Below are 18,062 nucleotides of genomic sequence, written 5' to 3' on the forward strand. Positions count from 1 at the left end.
GTAGTTTGCAGCAACAGGGTAACAATGTGGCCTGTCATGTTTCCTCATACATCAATGGCATTTGAAGGTTGTGGCTTCTGGGAAACTGTGTTCTACATCGTATGAGGTTGTGAAATTAGATAAGACTATTATGTTTTACTTACGTATTGTTGTCTTTTTATGATCATTTTTGTGACCCGCTGAATAGCACACACGCTCAGCTACAACAATGCATGTGAGCTCAGTTAACTGCTCTTCTTAGATTTTGTAGATCAGAGATGTTTAATTGTGGAACTACAATGAATAAGCTTTAAATATTTCATTGTGTAATTCAGATGAAAATCAGGGACAAATGTGGACGAGTGTATTTCTGGTTATGAAACTTGATTACATTGTGAATGAACTGTACACAGTTCACATTGGATGAGAAGGTCGTTCATGGACGCTTTACCCAAAGGAAGAGTATAAGAGCGCCATCGAGTGGACACTTATGGCACTGACGGTGTTGTGGCACAGACATGACACAGACAGTCTCATAGACCAGTATAAATCAAGAATGTTGCATTCGTGGTATTTAACTGACATCTTAGTGAGCCAGCCCATTCCCTCCATTCCAGTTCACTGTTTGGCATTATTGCTTTGTCTAAGTCAACTAAATTGTTAGTTTAAAAATGTCCCTCTTCTTTAGCATTTTGGTGGGGTGAAATTGCACCAATTGGATTCACATTCGGCAAATTTTCTGTACATGACATCTTTACTGATACCCACACATACATAAACCGTAAACCAGTTTGATAATTGCTCAAACAAATTCTTCTTTCAAGAAAACCTCAAACCTAAATGTAGTTTGCATGATTTCAGTAACAGAGAGAAAAACAAAATAAGTTATCTGTGTCATAAAGGCACATTTGGCTCAGTCTGCCAATCATCCTGTCCTTTATTGATATGTGTCCTATGACAACAGAGATAATGGTCACTGTGTGTTCTTAAAGGCTCTTTGAGTCCGGTTACTCCAGAAAAAGTATTGGCCCAGATTTCTGGGTAATGAACATCTAATCAAAAGATCCTGTGAGTGTTTCGTCACGTCTCTGAAACCAGACCATACAATGTAAGCGTGTGCAAAACAAACAAATGAGAGTCTAACTGACTGACTGACACACAGACACACAGACAGACACAGACAGACGCACACACACACACAGAGACAGACAGACAGACAGACACACAGACACACAGACACACAGACACACAGACACACAGACACACAGACACAGACAGACGCACACACACACACAGAGACAGACAGACAGACACACAGACACACAGACACAGACAGACAGACAGACAGACAGACAGACAGACAGACAGACAGACAGACAGACACACACAGACAGACAGACAGACAGACAGACAGACAGACAGACAGACAGACAGACTGACTGTGACTGACACGCAGGTAGTCAAGCGGGTGAACAAACAGATAGACAGACAGAATCATGATGTCTCAAATAAGGAGATAAGAGGTTTGTGTGGGCTTTTGACACCAGCCAACAACCCCCACTGTGAGTTCCTAGTCTGTACACTCAGGACCCACTGAGAACATACTGGAGGCTTGTGAGGATTGAAACCAAGTGACGTTTTCTTGTGAGGGGATGGATTTAGCTCAGTGGTTAAGAATTTTCACTTTGGATTGAAAGCGTTAGATAAATTAATACGTCGTTGTTACATAATTATGTCATGAAGCAACACCAACACCTAGCTATATGTGAATATAATCCTCTTTTAGGATTTACCTCTGGTGACAGTTTATAGATTAGGATGACGGGGATGAATGGAATAACCTGGTCAAAGGAAGTTTTAGGACCCCACAGCTGCCAATGTTTATAGAATGACCAGCTCTTCCCACTGCCTTGACTCTGTTGGAAAGCTGTTGACAAGGACTTCCTCTGCAACAACACACTACACAGTTGTGTGTCAGACTAGACAGGGAGTGGTGGACCACACAACAGTCCCCATGAGAGGAACTCAACAGATATTAGGACCTAGCAGGTGGGCCTCAGTTGACTATCACAGTGTTTACGTTCACACAAACCCACCATCTCAGTTCCTGTTTGTTGTGCCACAGTATTACTGAAGGGCTCACGGTCAAATACCCAGATGTCGTGGTTACGGGGATTTTTGAACTGCTGTGTGTCTCTGTTGACCAGGGCACTAGGATCACTGTTTGACTCCACACAATTACTGTGTTGAGAAACAATCATGGACTGTCTCTAAATATTTCTAACGCTTACTTGGATGCTAGGTGTTAATGAAAATCATAATAACAGTGAGAGAAATAATAAAAACATTTATATAAACCTGATGAGTAAAAAAGAAAACTCATTAAAATGAATGCAATTGCATTTAAACGAATGTAGAAGCGCACGCACACACACGCACACACACAGGCAGGCTCCATGGCCACTGGGCTTGTGTGTCAGTGCACCTGTGCTCCAACAAGGTTGATAACTGAGGTTTGTTGCAATGAAGGGAGAGAGAATGGAGACCCCATCAGCCTTGAGAGATAGCATTCAGACTCTTCCACAGCTCAGTTTCTGCACTGTTGGAGTATCATGTTGACTCTGTGTCATGTGACCCTATCACCGGGGTTACAGGTCTGATTCACTCCTACGTGATCTCTCTGGTTCTGACCTTAAAAAGTTCCTTTAGAACTATTTGCAAATTAGCTGATGGTGAGGACTTACTTTGCTAGGCAAACTGAGTGCAAGATCTTTGTCTCAGGCCCTAATTTTGTAGTTGCATTGCAGTTGTGCTTTTAATTAGTCAGTTGCACTATATTGAACTCATACAACGTGTGAGTGTTTACAGGGTTACTTTGCCTGGCAAGAAACGCCTGTAAGGGCTCATAATGCGTGATTTGCTGAGCCAGGAACATTTTCCTGAGCACCACATCTGTGCAGAGGGTCAAAGACTGCGAATGACTTAGTAGCCACCCAACTCCATCCATGACACTGCATATTTTGTTATTCTTCTATCTTTTCCCTCTTTTCATTCCCTGAGAAGGGATTTCTTCTTTTTTTTTCAAACATAAGCAAGACCGGGGAAAGAGGCTGCACTGAACCGAGGGAGTAAAGGGTGCAATCTGGGCTTGTGACGCAGAACTGCACAGGGATACAGGCTCTCAACGTAGGGGGTTATCAGGGGCCAGAGGCAGCTGTTACTGTGTTGCAGAATTAAAAAGCCCAGACCTATCTTTGTTAGCAGGAAAACCCCACCGCTCAAAATGTTTTGTTGTGTATCAAACTGTCTGGTTTGGACTGGCTTGCACCTGTGGTGATGTGACTGGTGGCCAGAACTGAGGGGTGTCAAACAGGTGTGATTTAGAACATTAAAAAAATGCCATATTATTTAGGTTTGGATTTCGGTGTGTATGTTGAAAATGTCACTAAACAAACAAAAAAGTATGTTTCGATGGTAAACCTGCAATGTTGTACTTCCTACAAGACAGAATTGGTGCAGATAAAGATGATTTCATGGGCTGATATAATAAAATATATATAAAAAACTCCCAGCAGACCATCAAATATGGTTTTTATGATGTTGTTTTTTTCCACAAACAGCTGAATGGAATGTCTTTGCAGCACCTGCAGTTCTGAGGTAAATCAGGTATTTAGAAGACACTTTTATTACCATCACTTTTATCCTTTTAAGGTGCATAGAGAATGGTCTGCCATGCCACTGCTGCCCTCCAGCACAGATTATATTACATAAAATCCTTTCAATATCCTGAAGAAAAACCATTGTGCTTGGTGGGACCATATCTTGGAAGGGCTGTAAATGCGTGAAGGATCTTTTTTTTCTTGCACTTTTTGTACAGTGGGTCCCAAACTGGATTTTAACTGGAAGCTGAACCACAAGTGGGAGAATGATATTGGGTAATGCAGTCAAAAAACAACTGTGAACATTGTCAGCAGAACTTTGTGTGTGTGTGCTTCTGCTCCAACATCAGAGCCCCATTGTTCTCTCAGGGTTGCAATTTAAATATTTATCTAAATAAAGCTATTCTCTGTGGGGTAACAGTTGTATTTGTCAGCACAAAGCTTAAAGAGTCACTCATTTGTTACAGTTCCATTACATTTACTGACTGGGCAGCGAAGAAGTAAATTTGTGTCGTTCTGCTCCACTTTCTCATTGTCTCTTTCTCTCTCTCTTCCACTCTCTCTCTTCCTCTCTTTCTCTCTACCTCTCACTCTCTTCCACTCTCTCTACCTCTCCCTTTCTTTCTCTCTACCTCTCACTCTCTTCCACTCTCTCTACCTCTCCCTTTCTTTCTCTCTACATCTCACTCTCTTCCAGTCTCTCTTCCACTCTCTCCCTCTCTTTCTCTCTACCTCTCTCTCTCTCTGAGCTGTGCTGTAACAATAGACAGGGGATGTGAGAAGACGGTCGGCCTTCGCAAAAATAATAGGCAAGGGCAATGGGAAGTGAAGAATAACAATTGTCACCTGCAATTGAGAGGATTATTACTGTATGTCTGAAATGAAAGACAAAAGAGCATAAGGTTTCATTGCATTAAATATTGTATTTCATAATATTGTACTTGTCAAGGTTTCACGTGATACATCTAAATAATGGAACACAGAATTCTCATGTCGCCAGCTTGTAGCCACAAACACATTGCACTTGACACTCATCGAACATACTAGTTTAAAAGAAAATATAAAAAGTAATAAATATTTTGTTCTCACACATGCTTCTTTCGGCAAGATATACCTTAAGTGTAGTAATTTGAAAACAGATGGTGAAGTTATATATACACACTGGCATGCATACCTCAAACTTAGGCAAGAAAGTAACCTCCCTATATACGTACACAACTGTAGTATATAATGTAAAAAATGATGCAATAGACAAGATGTGCAGATACTCAAGCCTCTTACATCTAGCCTCCCTACTTGGTAGAGATAAAGTACATGGGGTGAAGTTTGGCCCTGTCACGGTTTAAATGACAGATATCAACATTTCAACTTCAGCTCGAATATGATAGTTAGACACAAACACTTTCTTTTATTTCTTTCAGTTCATGATGACTGTCCTTGAATAGGATTCCTAGAGGGTCGGGGAGCTGCTGGTGGGTTGTTCTCTGTGTCTGCCGGCAGGCGTTGAACTTCTGTGCCGTCTCTCGTGCCGGTTGCTCTTTTCGACTCTTTCGTGCGTTTGTCTGTGTGGCCCTTTGGCCGTTTCCAGGTGTTTCACTAACCTCCTGTGAAATACGGTGTGGAACTGCTGCTCCTGCCAATAGCAAGACAAAGGAGTTAGTCAGCAGGTCAGAGTATCATAGTAGCTTGTTCACTTTCTGTGTCTGCTGTACATCAAACACTATCCATGACTGATGAACGCCTACTTGGAAAAGAAACATTTGATAAACTCGATGACCCTGAATTACAGACGTTATTGTGGATGTAGTGTAGATGCTTAATGAGGTATTCACGTGATAACAAGTCGTGTTTTCTGTTGGTCAATTACGTTTATTTCAGCAAAGCTAAACTGGCCCGGTAACCTTGCTGATGCCGCTGTTGATTACCCACCGTGACTTGCTGGGGCGAGGGAGCGACATAGCGACGGCTCCTGGGCTTGGCGCAGTACGTCTCCATGTAGTTCAAACTGCAGCCCTTCAGGCAGCACTGGTCCACAATGCGATGCTCCCGTAGCCGGTAACGACTCCGAAACCCGGCGGGCTTACCTGGGGAAACAGAGGACAGGATACAGGACTTTAAACAGAGCCCGCTTTGAACTGTGTACCGTACCCTCCCCCCTGGGTGGGACTAAAACCAAATGCACTATAATACTAGCTACAATTTAATTATCTATAATACTTTGATGTCTCTTATTAAATACTTTGAATGTTATCATCCTTGTGGGAGCTTGTCGTGTGAAGCCCAGTTATCTCAGCTAATTCATCTATGTGAGTAAGATGCAGTAGGAAGGGAAATCAGGACTTTGAACAGAGAAATCTCATAGGATATGGAATTAGGAAGCGCTTCAATTATTTCATGAATGAAACCTGAGATCAGATGTGGAGCATGAACAATAATAATTGTATATATATACAAGATGCATATATATTTATGGTGGCATCTTGGTTTAGCAGGATAAGTACCCACCTCCCCCTTTTACAGTCACTGTTGATCACCAATTTTGAAAAGTTACTGCGTGGATAAGACTTGTAATAACAATGGCTATCATTCTCATGGTGGCAAAGTGTTCTTTTAAGCACAGTGGCTTGTCATTGGATGGGACAGCACACGATATCAGGTCCTGCAAGTGTCCTTGGTGGACCCGGGGAAAAGGGGATGGGGTGAAAGGTCCCATGGGTAGCAAGAATTTGTTTTATGGTAAATTGAAATAACTCTGCTTTAAAATAAAAGTAGATTAAATTAAAACAGAATTCAACGGGGTCAGAAAGAGTGCCGTAGAGGCCACGAGGAACTACCGTGACAAAACACACTGGGTCTATTCTATATCTATTCTATCTATGGAGTCAGATGGCTGAGTGGTGAGAGCGTTGGGCTAGTAATCAGAAGGTTGCCGGATCGATTCCCCGCCGTGCCAAATGACGTTGTGTCCTTGGGCAAGGCACTTCACCCTACTTGCTTCAGGGGGAATGTCCCTGTACTTACTGTAAGTCGCTCTGGATAAGAGCGTCTGCTAAATGACTAAATGTAAATGAAAAGAAACAGGGTCAGACGACCTCCCAAAGAGATCGCAGCAACAAGGGTCTCTCACCGATATGGAAGCCTCTGTCTCCACACACAAACAGCAGATCAGACATGAGTTCGGTCCCACAGCGAGGTTTTTCAGACTTTGTGGGGGTCGGCAGAGACGCCAGACAAAGGACGGAGTACAGCACACAGACACTCCGACAACAAGACACCTGCGGACAGGGAGAAACAAAGATTTAGTCAGTTTCACAGAAGTAGATCAATTACATATCATCACTCTTATGACCCTGTACTACAACTCGGTTCCTGACAATCACCAGTTTCAATCGTGATAAACATGGCTTCTATAATCTTTTCAATCCAGAAATTGTGATTTCAGTTCTTAACATATAGATCAAGCTGGTGACGATGCTTGTTCATGATGAGGATCAAACGGTTGATGGAGATAAGCTGAGGAGATTGTGAGTCCGCCCAGCTGTACAAGAAGATCCCACTGTTGCATGAAGTCAGCCTTGATGCTTGTTTTTGTACTTCAAGTTACAAAATATACAGTAGATTTATGAGTCTTAGACAACATAATGGATGATAGCAGCCTTGGGTACGAACTCACGCTGTCACTCTCACGCTGGGCGGTTTGTTATCAGATGAACTTGAAGGACAATTACAGGATCTCTAGTGGGGCCAACTGGCCCATCACTGTTTTACACTGCATGCTCTCACGCTACCGGAGATCTCACTCTTTGTAACATGCAAAGCTGCATTGGTGGTACACTCGATAAAACAATTTTGAGGTCACATCCAGATGTTATCCTTGGCACATCCACTGAACCCCAACTACCACGCTTTCTGTATTCTTTCTAAGTGGATGGATGTAATTTTAATCAAATATTTTCATCTTTGATTGTTAGAATGTTATATATCAGACCTGGGTTAGTTTATATTGGCAAATACTGCCTGGGAGCTCTGGGGCAAATGTCAACGACAATGACTTTAAAATACTCCATAGCCTCAAGCTTTGAGGGGTAACTCTTGTGTATCTAGGCTTCAATTTGATGGGGATCTATTTTCAAGAGTCTATGCCTTAAATAAATGTCAAGCTGCATACCTCTGGAATAAAACTAGGTGCATGTGTGGCTTGCAATGCAGAGGATAAAACCAGCCTGAAGATACACCCCAGTCTACCAAGTACCATAACAAAAACATTATCCAGGCTCAGTCATCCTATGCCCTGGGAAGCACCAACCACAACTCTACAGCTCCGCAAATAAAGAATGACCATATCTAAATACCTTACTCCCATTAATACGACAAAACAAGCTCAGATATCCTTTGCAGATGTAGCTGAATTAGTGAGCGCTTCCTCCACTGAGCCCACCCCCAACCCCGTCAACATCCAGAACATACCTTAAGCGCCCTCTCTCTTGCGGGCGCCCAGTGCGGTGACCGTTCCGAGAACATCCTTTCTGCCTTCCAGCTCATTTGTCTTGTCCTTCCTTCCACAGGAGTAGCATCTCCAAGGCCTCTGAGCGGCGGTTTTATACTCGGCCGGGGGCAGGGGGAGGACCTGGAGGACAACCGAGCCTCCCACCCTCTCTACTCACTCCACCCCCCCCCCCCCCCCCGAACCGGACAGGAGATTCACTTCTGTATCTGCACCAACTTACATCCTGTATCTGCTCAACACATTGTATCGATGGTGTCAGCGAGGCCCACCACCGCTGTTTTGAAGTTGTTCTGCGCTGCAATTTCATTTAGGATTATGTGACACTACAAATATATTTTGTTGAATAGTGAAGTTATATGTTGGTTTGATAGTTTAGTGTGAGCTCTGTCTTGTTTGTAACCAAGTAACACACTCTCTAGTGAAATATACCATAGGGCAGCCATTCCAGAACTTTTCCACTTTGCGGGCTACTTGCATAGCTCAAACTCGCATGGGCGGCTGCCCAACATATCAGTTCACTTAATTTGCGTTTAACAACATAGAATAGCTTGAGCATGCACATATAACTCTGCAGAAATATGACTGAAATAGATGCCTTAGAAATGGGCAAAGAGATGTGCATTTTTTACCTGAATTGGCAAATGACCACTAAACTGTTCTACTGCTCATGTTGCACATACCAACACACGATGGATCCAGTATTTGATTCCTTGGCTTTGACCAAATGAACAGACTACTGGGAGAACTTAAAATCAGCTCTCCTGCTATGACTTTGGAGAAGATAAGACAACAGGAAAGCTTGTGATTCAATCAGTGACACTTTTCCATCGTCATCACAGCTGCACTATATCCAGGCGGAAGCAATAACAGATTAGAGTTGATTGTGGAGATATGGCCAGAGCAAGGAAACGCACAACTCGCTGATGATAAACAAGAACAAAACAATGCCTTTGTACAGACATTTCTCCCTTTATTGAACAAGGTCAGTCGCATTAGAAACACACAAAGAAAAATAAATAAACAAAACTATTGTATTTCAGAGCGACCATTAGACTTGGAACTTTAGTGAACCAATTATCGGTGATTGTAGAAGGTTTCGATCCTTTACAATACATTCAATGTTAGGTGAATAACTCAACTGTAATGTTCTGGGTTATACTGTGGCATTTCATAACTTAAATGTTGAAGTACATTACATTCTAACATAAGTGTTTGATTGAAAATTCATCTGAAAATTCATAGAACTTAAAATGTAAACTTGCAGTTAAGTGAGCCTGTCTGTCCTTTCCCATGATTAATAGTTATTCACTTGTCTTTACCAAAAGAGGGATTTTAAGGCTTCAATACTAACAATGAAAGACTTGAATGGATAGGGAAACAAAGAATCTACCCATCTAAACCACCAAATACTAATATTAAACTCGTGTGATGACAACAAACTAAATTGTGCTTTTAAGATCCCCTTTATCAATGTAATCTAGATAAACTGATTGTCCAAGACACATCGGTCTACCAGGTGTACTGTGAAGAGTGTATTAGCGTTTCTATGACAACAAACAGTCATCTTAGAGAGCGAAAACTACAGAGGGCAGCCTCACTCTCCCTTAGCTTGGCTCTGATGCGGTCGATCGCTTCTTCGCGGGCCAACTGATCAAAGTCGAAGCCATAATGTTGCTCGGGGGTTGAGAAAGCCGGCACTAGCGGATGTTCCACTCCCCAAATTTGACCACCGCCTCCCACAGTCCCATCTTCAGTATCGTCCATCTCTAAGTGCATGCCGCTGTCGTTGCTTTGGGATTCCCTTTGGACGTTTGGGCTGTCACTCGACTCTTCATCGGTGTCAGAAGTTGGGTCTTCCCCTTTGATGACAACCGTGTTGAAATCTGTAACATGGGCCTCCATTCCACTTCTAGCTTCAATCTCCTCCTCGCCTTTAACGTCACAGCCATTTTCTGTTCCATCTTCCTCCTCGCCATTCTTTTTAGGAGTAGAACACTTAATACCAGTGCAACCACCAACCTCTTCAATATATTTGTTTGATAGAGGGTTAGGGCAGAATATTTTAGAGGGAGATTGTTCATACCCCTGGTTCACAGGGTCATTTTTCACCACATTCAGAACCTCCACTTCTTGTTTCAGATTTGTGTTGTGTGTCTTCTTTGATGACCCGTTACTATTTGATGCATCTTGTTCATTTGTATTCTGGGGTAGAGACACATTACAGACATGCCCTCAAGTCATGAACTGAGATTAAATGTTTACATATACTGCTTCACAAATACAGGGTGGGACTTGATTATATGCAAACATCAGAACATGAACTGCAAACAATAATTAATTTATAAATCATCACTAAAAAAAAAATCTATGACCAAATCCAAACAAATAAAAATAAATAGGTTCAAATTGGTAAACTGGTTCACTTACATGGAGTGTGTAGAGGGCCTCTCCCTTAGGCTCCTGCTGTGATGTGGGCCGCGGAAGCGTTGGGTACTGGGAGGGGAGTCTGGACAAAGTCACCTGAATGAAGCGCGTCACACCAAACCTCTGAAGAAATGCCCTCTCTCTCCAGGTATTATAACAAGTAGCGTCAGGAGACACAGGATGATACTAGCGACAAGGAAACATGACAAACAGCAAACTGCCTTTTCAGAGACTGCATTTGAAACTTTACATCTCCATAATGTGGAAAGTTGCACATTTGGGGTCGTTTTTATGAGGTATATGCTATGCAAGTTTACCATGTCATGCACACAAGTACTGTTTTCTAAGTATATGCGATGAAAACTAAGACAGGGATTTGAGCATTTGAGCTTTACCATTTGCTTTGATGAAACAGCAGGCGATTCAAGAACCAACTTTCTCTTTGGCTTAAAGGGCAGAGCAGGTGTCACAAAGTTCCCCCTTGGGCCTGTGATTCGATCAGGTTTCTTGAGTGACAGAAAGATCCTCCTGTGGTGGATAATGATGGCATCTTTGGGGCATCTAGTGGCAGTGCCATGGGGGAGAGGGCTAGTCTGAGCAGGGATCCGCCACTTCTCATTTCCACTGACTTGCACTGGCAAAAACTCTCCCAGGATCCTTAAGGCAAGACAGTTGGAGGAGACAAAGGCCATGTGGTAAGGACCAGAGATGGTCTTCAGCTCCTGGGTCACCAACGAGGCCATGTTGTTCTTGGCCATGTCAGATGTGTCGAGCATGTTCAGTGAACGTACTCGCTCTCTGATGACCACTGGAGAGATCCAAATGACAGAGGGGTTGGAGCTTCTATGGCCGCTGCGAGAACGTTGCACACCCATCCGTTGCTGGACGGAGACTCGGAGGGACCCCATAGGGACGGTCATTACCTTTGCCTCTCTGGGAATGTATATCTCAAAGTTATCCAGGGTATCCATGCCCCGCATCTTGTCCCCTTTAAATCCAGTCTAACTGTAAGCTGAAGAAAAGCGTAGACAATTTAACCGCGTTAGCAACACAATATTAAATATTGATAGCATTTGTTATACCTTTCCGCAATAACCTACCAAAAGCTACCATGCTTTTTATTTATGTGTTTAAAATCGCTGTCTTACAGCATGCTATTTAAATGCTCTACTTGGAAACAACGGCCGTGCAAATACTTTGCTAATTGGTCAACTCCGGCTAGCAAGCAACGTTTACCAGCTATCTTAATAGTTGGTAATGCATAGATTAAAGAACACGAGGGATATCATTTTACATAAAAAGGTCAAGAGTTAGACATTATCTTCCTAACCATAACGATAAACTGCCTATTAAGAAAGCACGTTCCAGTTGTCTCGACTTACTTCATGAACGCCGTGGTACGTACCTGAATGTAGCTCAGAGTGCGAGGGTGAACGCTTTCTGAAGTTAGCCAAAAATAACGTTTCCGACGGTCTTGATGAAAGACCCAAAACACAGCTGCTGCTGCTGGTGGTGGTGCTAACTGTGTGATGATATACTATGGCCACGCGGAGGGCTGTTTTCGTATGGAAAATCTGTAGCTCTAGCAACATCAAACTACAAGCCCTAGATATGCCTTTATGACGGAATGAATCCATGATTGTAGTTCTTTAGACTTCCGGATATAAACGAAAATATATACTTTCTGAATGGGTAACGTTATGAAAATAAAACATCGTGAAACAAAAATGTAATACACTACTGCACACTACATATCATCCGTATTGCAAACTACCTAATAAAGAATATGTCAAGTGTAGAGTCCAGGTTGAGAAAAAAATAAATAAAAGGAATTCAACTAGCCAGTCAATTTACTGGTTTATTAGCCATGTAAATAATGATAATATAAATAGTTCACATCATATATAAACATCATAAAAGGTGTCAATATTCAGTGTTCATGTGTTGTACTGCCATACCAACTACAAATAAACAAATGAAAACAATGTAAAACTGGAGCTAACTGTTTAAATGCAGTTTAAATCGAAACAAAAAATATATGCTACAATCCAGTGTGAAAAAACTCAAGCGGAGTAGCAGTCGTGAAATATGTGAAATAACAGTTAGACAACTGCAATTTAATCTAATAAAAATGAGATACATCTAAAACTGTTATAAATGACTGTACATAAATATATGAAATATTGACACAAAACAAAGCACTTGGAGAAAACTCAGTCGCTGTTCTTTCTCAACATCTCGAGAGCAGCCTCTTTTTCCCTCAGAAGTTCTTTCAAGCGTCGGATTTTCTCATGACGCTTGATTTCATCAGGGTCCATGGGTGTTGTAGAGAAAAGGTCGACGGCTGAGATCTCTCTAGCCGAACTTTGGCATGTCTCCCTCACGGTCGAGAGACACTGAGGCTCCACAGATGTCATGGCGATGTCTTCACATGGAGATTTTTGTTCTGAACCTTCTGATACATTGACAACACATGCATTGGGTATAGGACTTGAACTTATTAGAGCCTCTTTAATATTGTCTGAATCAGGAGATGCTATTGGAGCATTTTCATTTTTTTGCATTTTGGTATCCTTTGGGCATTCGTCACTGCTCTCTTGAGGACACCCCTGGTGGCAGAAAAAATAAATCGTAGCATTAAGTGTCAGATTTGTTTTTTAATGAACTGGTAAAAAGGGGAACAAAAAATGTTACCTGTGTTTTGTCATGTTTCCTCTTGTTTAAGTTAATCTGCGACCCTTGAATCAATTTACGGATACCCTCCAATGCACTTTTTGATATGGGTCCAATCTGAGGAAGCACTTTTGGAGGAATCTCAGGTTGTACATCGTCAATCCTTTTTAAGATAATTTTAACATCGGATGTAATCCCAAACATCCGTTTAAGACCGCTCTGAAAAAGGGACACAAATTCATAAAATCCTGCTGAATTTGTGAATGGGCAACCAGAAGGCAAACTAGCTAGTGCAATCTAGGTAGATGGTTTCTCCTACCTGATTTTGATTGGTATCCTTTTCTGCTTGTACAGAAGCATTGCTGTTTGCGCTATCCATGTCTTTGGAGGTGACATCTGGCTGCTCATTCATTGTTTCTTGTTGATCGCTTGGAACAGTCATGTTTTCTGCTATTTTCGGAGTAACGTCAACATCCTGTGATGTCACTGTTTCGTTGACAGATGGATCAGCCAAAACCTTTACTGCCTGGTCAGTAATGGAGGTGATGGCTGGCTGCTTATTCCTTGCTTCTTGTTGATAACTTGGAACAGCCCTGTTCTCTGCCATTTCAGGGGTGATGTCAACATCCTGTGATGTCACTGTTTCCTTGACAGATGGATCAGCCAAAACCTTTACTGCCTGGTCAGTAATGGCGGTGACGGCTGGCTGCTTATTCCTTGCTTCTTGTTGATCACTTGGAACAGCCCTGTTCTCTGCCATTTCAGCGGTGATGTCAACATCCTGTGATGTCACTGTTTCCTTGACAGATGGATCAGCCAAAACCTTTACTGCCTGATAATTTGCCAAGGAATCTTTAACTTCCATGCTGGACAAAGTACCCCGACAGGTGTCCATTCTCTGACCAGCGATATTGTCAAGACTGGTGTTCAACGCTTGGTCAGTTGCATTAACTGTAGAGATTGCCACATCTTGGATCATGTCAATGTCTGGACAACTTCCTTCTGACAAGACATTAACACTGCTCTGAGTATCATTCAAATTCTGTTCACCCACAGTATTTTGACTTGTGACAGACTCCGGCCCAGCCTTTATCTTATTCCCTAGGTCTCTTTTCATCTGGTGTAAGCTGAATCTGAAGATGGGTTTGGGCGGGATGTATGAGACAAATATTACATTGGACTCTTCATCCTCATGTGTCACTGGCTGACTTTTGTCTGTCTCAGTTAGTTTAGCAGTTGGTTCTGCTTGGAGGGTCGGGTCATCCTGAGAGTCATCATCACACAGGTCAATAACCTCATCTGGTCCATCTGGGATAACAATGGATTTGGAATTTGATTTGTTTTTATCTAACGCTTGAGATTCAATGGAAGGGTTTAAGAGCAGCGATGGTAAGAAACTTCTACCCTGACTGCTTCTGCCTTTACCTATTGGTTTTTCAGAAAGGCTTCCAATGGCCCCCAATGGTTTCGCCATCAGCTTACAAAGCTCAGGGGTTTTCTTGGCCACAAAATACACCTTCCCATTACACATCACCAAGGCATTGTCTCTCACTTGTCCTGCTTTTGTCTGAGTTTTCGGACTCAATGGATTTTCTGCTGTAATTTCTTGTACCTTGCTGGTTTTTTCCCTTTCTGCCACAGTCTTAAGGATTTCAGAGGCCATAACGGAGGGATTTACAGGAACAAGGCAGGGAGCAGGTGAGCCATCCTGCTCTTCAATTATCCACCTGATAGGAGTAACTGGCTTTGAGCCGTCCTTGGCAACAGTCCTTGGCGACCGTTTTGAGGGCATTGATGAGGATGCACAAGGTGTCTGTTCAGAAATCTTCTGTGGAGTACTGGGGGAGGAAGCTACAGTTGGACAGGGCTGCAAACTACCTGGGTTCATGGTTGTCACAGGCGAGACATATAGAACTGTGGGAGAATTTGCTGCCGAAGTAAAAAGCTGCTTCTTAATGCCTGGAGGGAGTGCAGACATTGGTAGGGTTTTAACTTGCGCATTGGGGGGTATCTGCAGGTATTGTCCATTGGGAAGCACAGGTGATTTGACAGTGACTGGCATCTTGTTTGTATTCAGAAGTGATAATGCCATCCCACTCTTTGGTGAATGTGTCACAGGGGAAACTACCTGAGGTGCACTTGAAGGTTTCAGTGAGGCATGACTCTGTTTTAAATAATTCTGTTGTGAAACATTTACTCTATGACCTCTTCCTTGCACTGGATTTGGAGTGCCAGTAATGTTAAATTGTTGCTTCTTCACTCCGTTATTTGAGGGTTGAATAGTTGACATATTTCTAGCAATGGGTGCAGAGGCAAAGTTCATGACAACCGCTCTCTGTGGTTCAACCGTCTGCACTGCGGGAAGGCTTGTTTGCGATGGAACAAACTGTCCGTTGATCTTTTGGACAGGAATCAGCTGCATGACATTTCGTCCATCGGCTCCCACAGCAGGCATTGCTTGGTAAAACACACCTGTCCCACTGCACAAGAGATAGCGGAGCAAAATCAAATATTGATCACACTGGCAAACATGCTGCAAATAATCCAATGATGAATGAAGTTTACCTTTAAATATTGCATTTCTCAGGATTGTTTTCCATAGATTTACACACTAGGTCAGTATGTATAGGCCTACAGTATGTATGCATTTGACATACTATCAGTTACAACACCAATATATTTGATTATTTGCCAATCATTCATAATTTAGTGATACAAAGTTTATGTTTTGTTAACCAAGTTGATGAGGAATGGAGAATACCTCTGTTGTTATGCCCCCAAACACGTAAATAAGCTTGATATTTATTTAGGGGGAAATGGCTAATTCAAAATAAGTTTGCTGGAAGCAATCTTTGTCAGTAAGAAACCTTAGAGCCCTGCGTGGAGAAGCTAAATTGTGCTAGAGCAAGATAGCCTAGATAGCCTAGCAGCAAGATAGCCTAGCTGCTGTTGCTAACGCTAGCCAAACTTCACTGTGTGAAGTTGAATGCGCGTTGAATGCACGTTTATTTACAGAAAAAAGTGTATGATGTCTCATTAAAGACAGCGACACCACACAAGCTTGAGTTTAAGTACATTATTTAATTTGACATTACTTACTGTGCATGCAAGTCTTGAATTGCCTAAATATACGACGCTGCTTGTACAATCGGATGTCGTATCTATGCATCGTTGCTGCTCATGTGTGCTGACGTTGTGACGTAGGCTAGCACCGAGTTCCCTTGTGCCACAAAAGGTACTTTTTGCCACAAAACCTTAATTCAAGCCTAAACCGTGCAACGGAACGTAAATAAAATAAAAGCAACGCAATCGCTAACAACACAAACCTTTTGACACCTGCGTTGTCTATGTAGCGCAAATATTGAGGGATCCTTAGGAGTGGTTCGAGCCCCACACCTGTGTTTACATGGTCCACCAAACCACTGTTTTCCAGCAAACAGTTTACACCTGTTCGGCTAAAGCCCTGCATCTATGTTGCTACAAAGTACGCCTACTTCCCCCCCCCCCCCCCCCCAAAAAAAAAGATGATTATCAAATGAATGTGTGAAAGTGTATCTTGCGCTGCTTTGTGTGCATTTCTCTTATGCAATAGTAATAAATGTGTTACCTGGCTGCTGTAATGCCCTTAATAAAAACTCTACTTCAAGAATAAAAAATAGTCTCAAACTATTTGATCATTTTTCAAGTTATTCTATCCATAGCTGAATATGACGTCAATATCCCCCTAAGGCTAATTGCCATTTGGACATTCATGTTTAAATAGACAGTACCTCATACTTCTACAAATGGCCCCTCTCCAGTTGTTTAATTTCACCACGCATATTACACAACTAAACCACTAAGGTATCAACAATGAGCTGGTCTTAATGTTTCAATATAAGTGTACACTAGCAAAAATGTCCACTAAATTAGAGCTAAAGTTCTAGTTTCAGACTTCAACATTCTGCAAGTCATTTTGATTCTTACCTGTGACCAGTACCGTGATGTGCCATTGCAAGCCAATATTCCAAACCAGACAAGTTAATGACGTTGAATAAACTCCAGATTGTAGCCTGCAGTACAGGCTACGAAAGGAAATGGTAACGGACTAATCCTACCGTTGGTCACGATAGCAAAACATGGCGTCGGGATTCTTGTGTACGCTGCTTTTTCAACCGAAATGGCTGCCGATCAGGTTCTTTATTATAGCTGTTGCGCCATCTAGACGAATGTTTCGCCACTCCGTCTAGCAATCTAAGATAGCAAAACAAGCTTGAAGCTATCCTGTTACGTTACAGACGGGCTTATTCAGAGGAACGTTAATGTCTTCTACTTTGTTTAAACGTTCACGTGTTTAATTTCGAATTCCTCGTTTGAACCAAGCCTAAACTAATCAGTGTGCGTAACGTTATTTTACAGTTATAAACCATTGGCAAGTTTTGCCCCATTTAACTAAATCTGTTTACTTTCTAGCCGTCGACATTTACCGGATATCTATGAGCTGAACTTCCTTCTGTGGTGTGTTACACTTCCGCGACGTTACATAGGCTGTGTTCAAGAGACGGCAACAAACATGGTTATGAACAGTTCACAACACTAGATAGTAGGACTGTTCGGTTCACACCACAATTTCATGTGCAAATGTAATAGCAGAAATCTCGATAGTCAAACATAGAAAAACCCTTACAAACTCGCTGTATCGATCAGCGGATTGTTTTATTCAATTGACAAAACAGTAGTCTTTTTGAACAAAAACCTTCGAAAAAAAACTTCCGGAATGAATTGGAGACATCTCCTGGCCATAAACTGTAAAACGTAAGTGCTTGTTTAAAATCGGTGAA

At 42.2% G+C, this 18,062-nt stretch overlaps 3 protein-coding genes across 8 annotated transcripts; all 3 read right to left on the minus strand.

Moving 5' to 3' along the window:
• Positions 1-4,602: 4,602 nt before the first annotated feature.
• On the minus strand, positions 4,603-8,246 carry igf3 (insulin-like growth factor 3). The gene is made up of 4 exons (XM_047030651.1): positions 8,106-8,246; positions 6,766-6,913; positions 5,568-5,722; positions 4,603-5,271 (listed from the first exon to the last, which is right to left on the minus strand). The coding sequence occupies exons 1-4, from the start codon at positions 8,178-8,180 to the stop codon at positions 5,089-5,091; spliced, it is 561 nt and encodes a 186-aa protein (XP_046886607.1). The 5' UTR covers positions 8,181-8,246; the 3' UTR covers positions 4,603-5,088.
• Positions 8,247-9,070: 824 nt separating this feature from the next.
• Positions 9,071-12,199, minus strand: LOC124474443. Of its 3 annotated transcripts, none has more exons than XM_047030603.1 (4): positions 11,952-11,964; positions 10,965-11,581; positions 10,573-10,755; positions 9,071-10,347 (listed from the first exon to the last, which is right to left on the minus strand). In XM_047030603.1, exons 2-4 carry the CDS (start codon positions 11,547-11,549, stop codon positions 9,706-9,708), a joined length of 1,410 nt encoding a protein of 469 aa, XP_046886559.1. In that variant the 5' UTR covers positions 11,550-11,581; positions 11,952-11,964; the 3' UTR covers positions 9,071-9,705. The 3 variants fall into 3 exon arrangements, with proteins under 3 accessions (XP_046886559.1, XP_046886551.1, XP_046886542.1); XM_047030586.1 differs by lacking the exon at positions 11,952-11,964 and adding an exon at positions 11,975-12,199 and having other exon boundaries at positions 9,072-10,347; XM_047030595.1 differs by lacking the exon at positions 11,952-11,964 and having other exon boundaries at positions 10,965-11,942.
• Positions 12,200-12,421: 222 nt separating this feature from the next.
• On the minus strand, positions 12,422-17,748 carry lrif1 (ligand dependent nuclear receptor interacting factor 1). Of its 4 annotated transcripts, XM_047030488.1 has the most exons (5): positions 16,569-16,736; positions 14,066-15,722; positions 13,562-13,912; positions 13,264-13,461; positions 12,422-13,178 (listed from the first exon to the last, which is right to left on the minus strand). In XM_047030488.1, the coding sequence occupies exons 1-5, from the start codon at positions 16,709-16,711 to the stop codon at positions 12,783-12,785; spliced, it is 2,745 nt and encodes a 914-aa protein (XP_046886444.1). In that variant the 5' UTR covers positions 16,712-16,736; the 3' UTR covers positions 12,422-12,782. The 4 variants fall into 4 exon arrangements, with proteins under 4 accessions (XP_046886444.1, XP_046886435.1, XP_046886425.1 ...); XM_047030479.1 differs by lacking the exon at positions 16,569-16,736 and adding an exon at positions 17,340-17,748 and having other exon boundaries at positions 13,562-15,722; XM_047030469.1 differs by lacking the exon at positions 16,569-16,736 and adding an exon at positions 17,209-17,748 and having other exon boundaries at positions 13,562-15,722.
• Positions 17,749-18,062: the final 314 nt, after the last annotated feature.

This window comes from Hypomesus transpacificus, chromosome 2, assembly GCF_021917145.1.
Source record: "Hypomesus transpacificus isolate Combined female chromosome 2, fHypTra1, whole genome shotgun sequence".
In the NCBI taxonomy this organism is placed as follows: Eukaryota; Metazoa; Chordata; class Actinopteri; order Osmeriformes; family Osmeridae; genus Hypomesus; species Hypomesus transpacificus.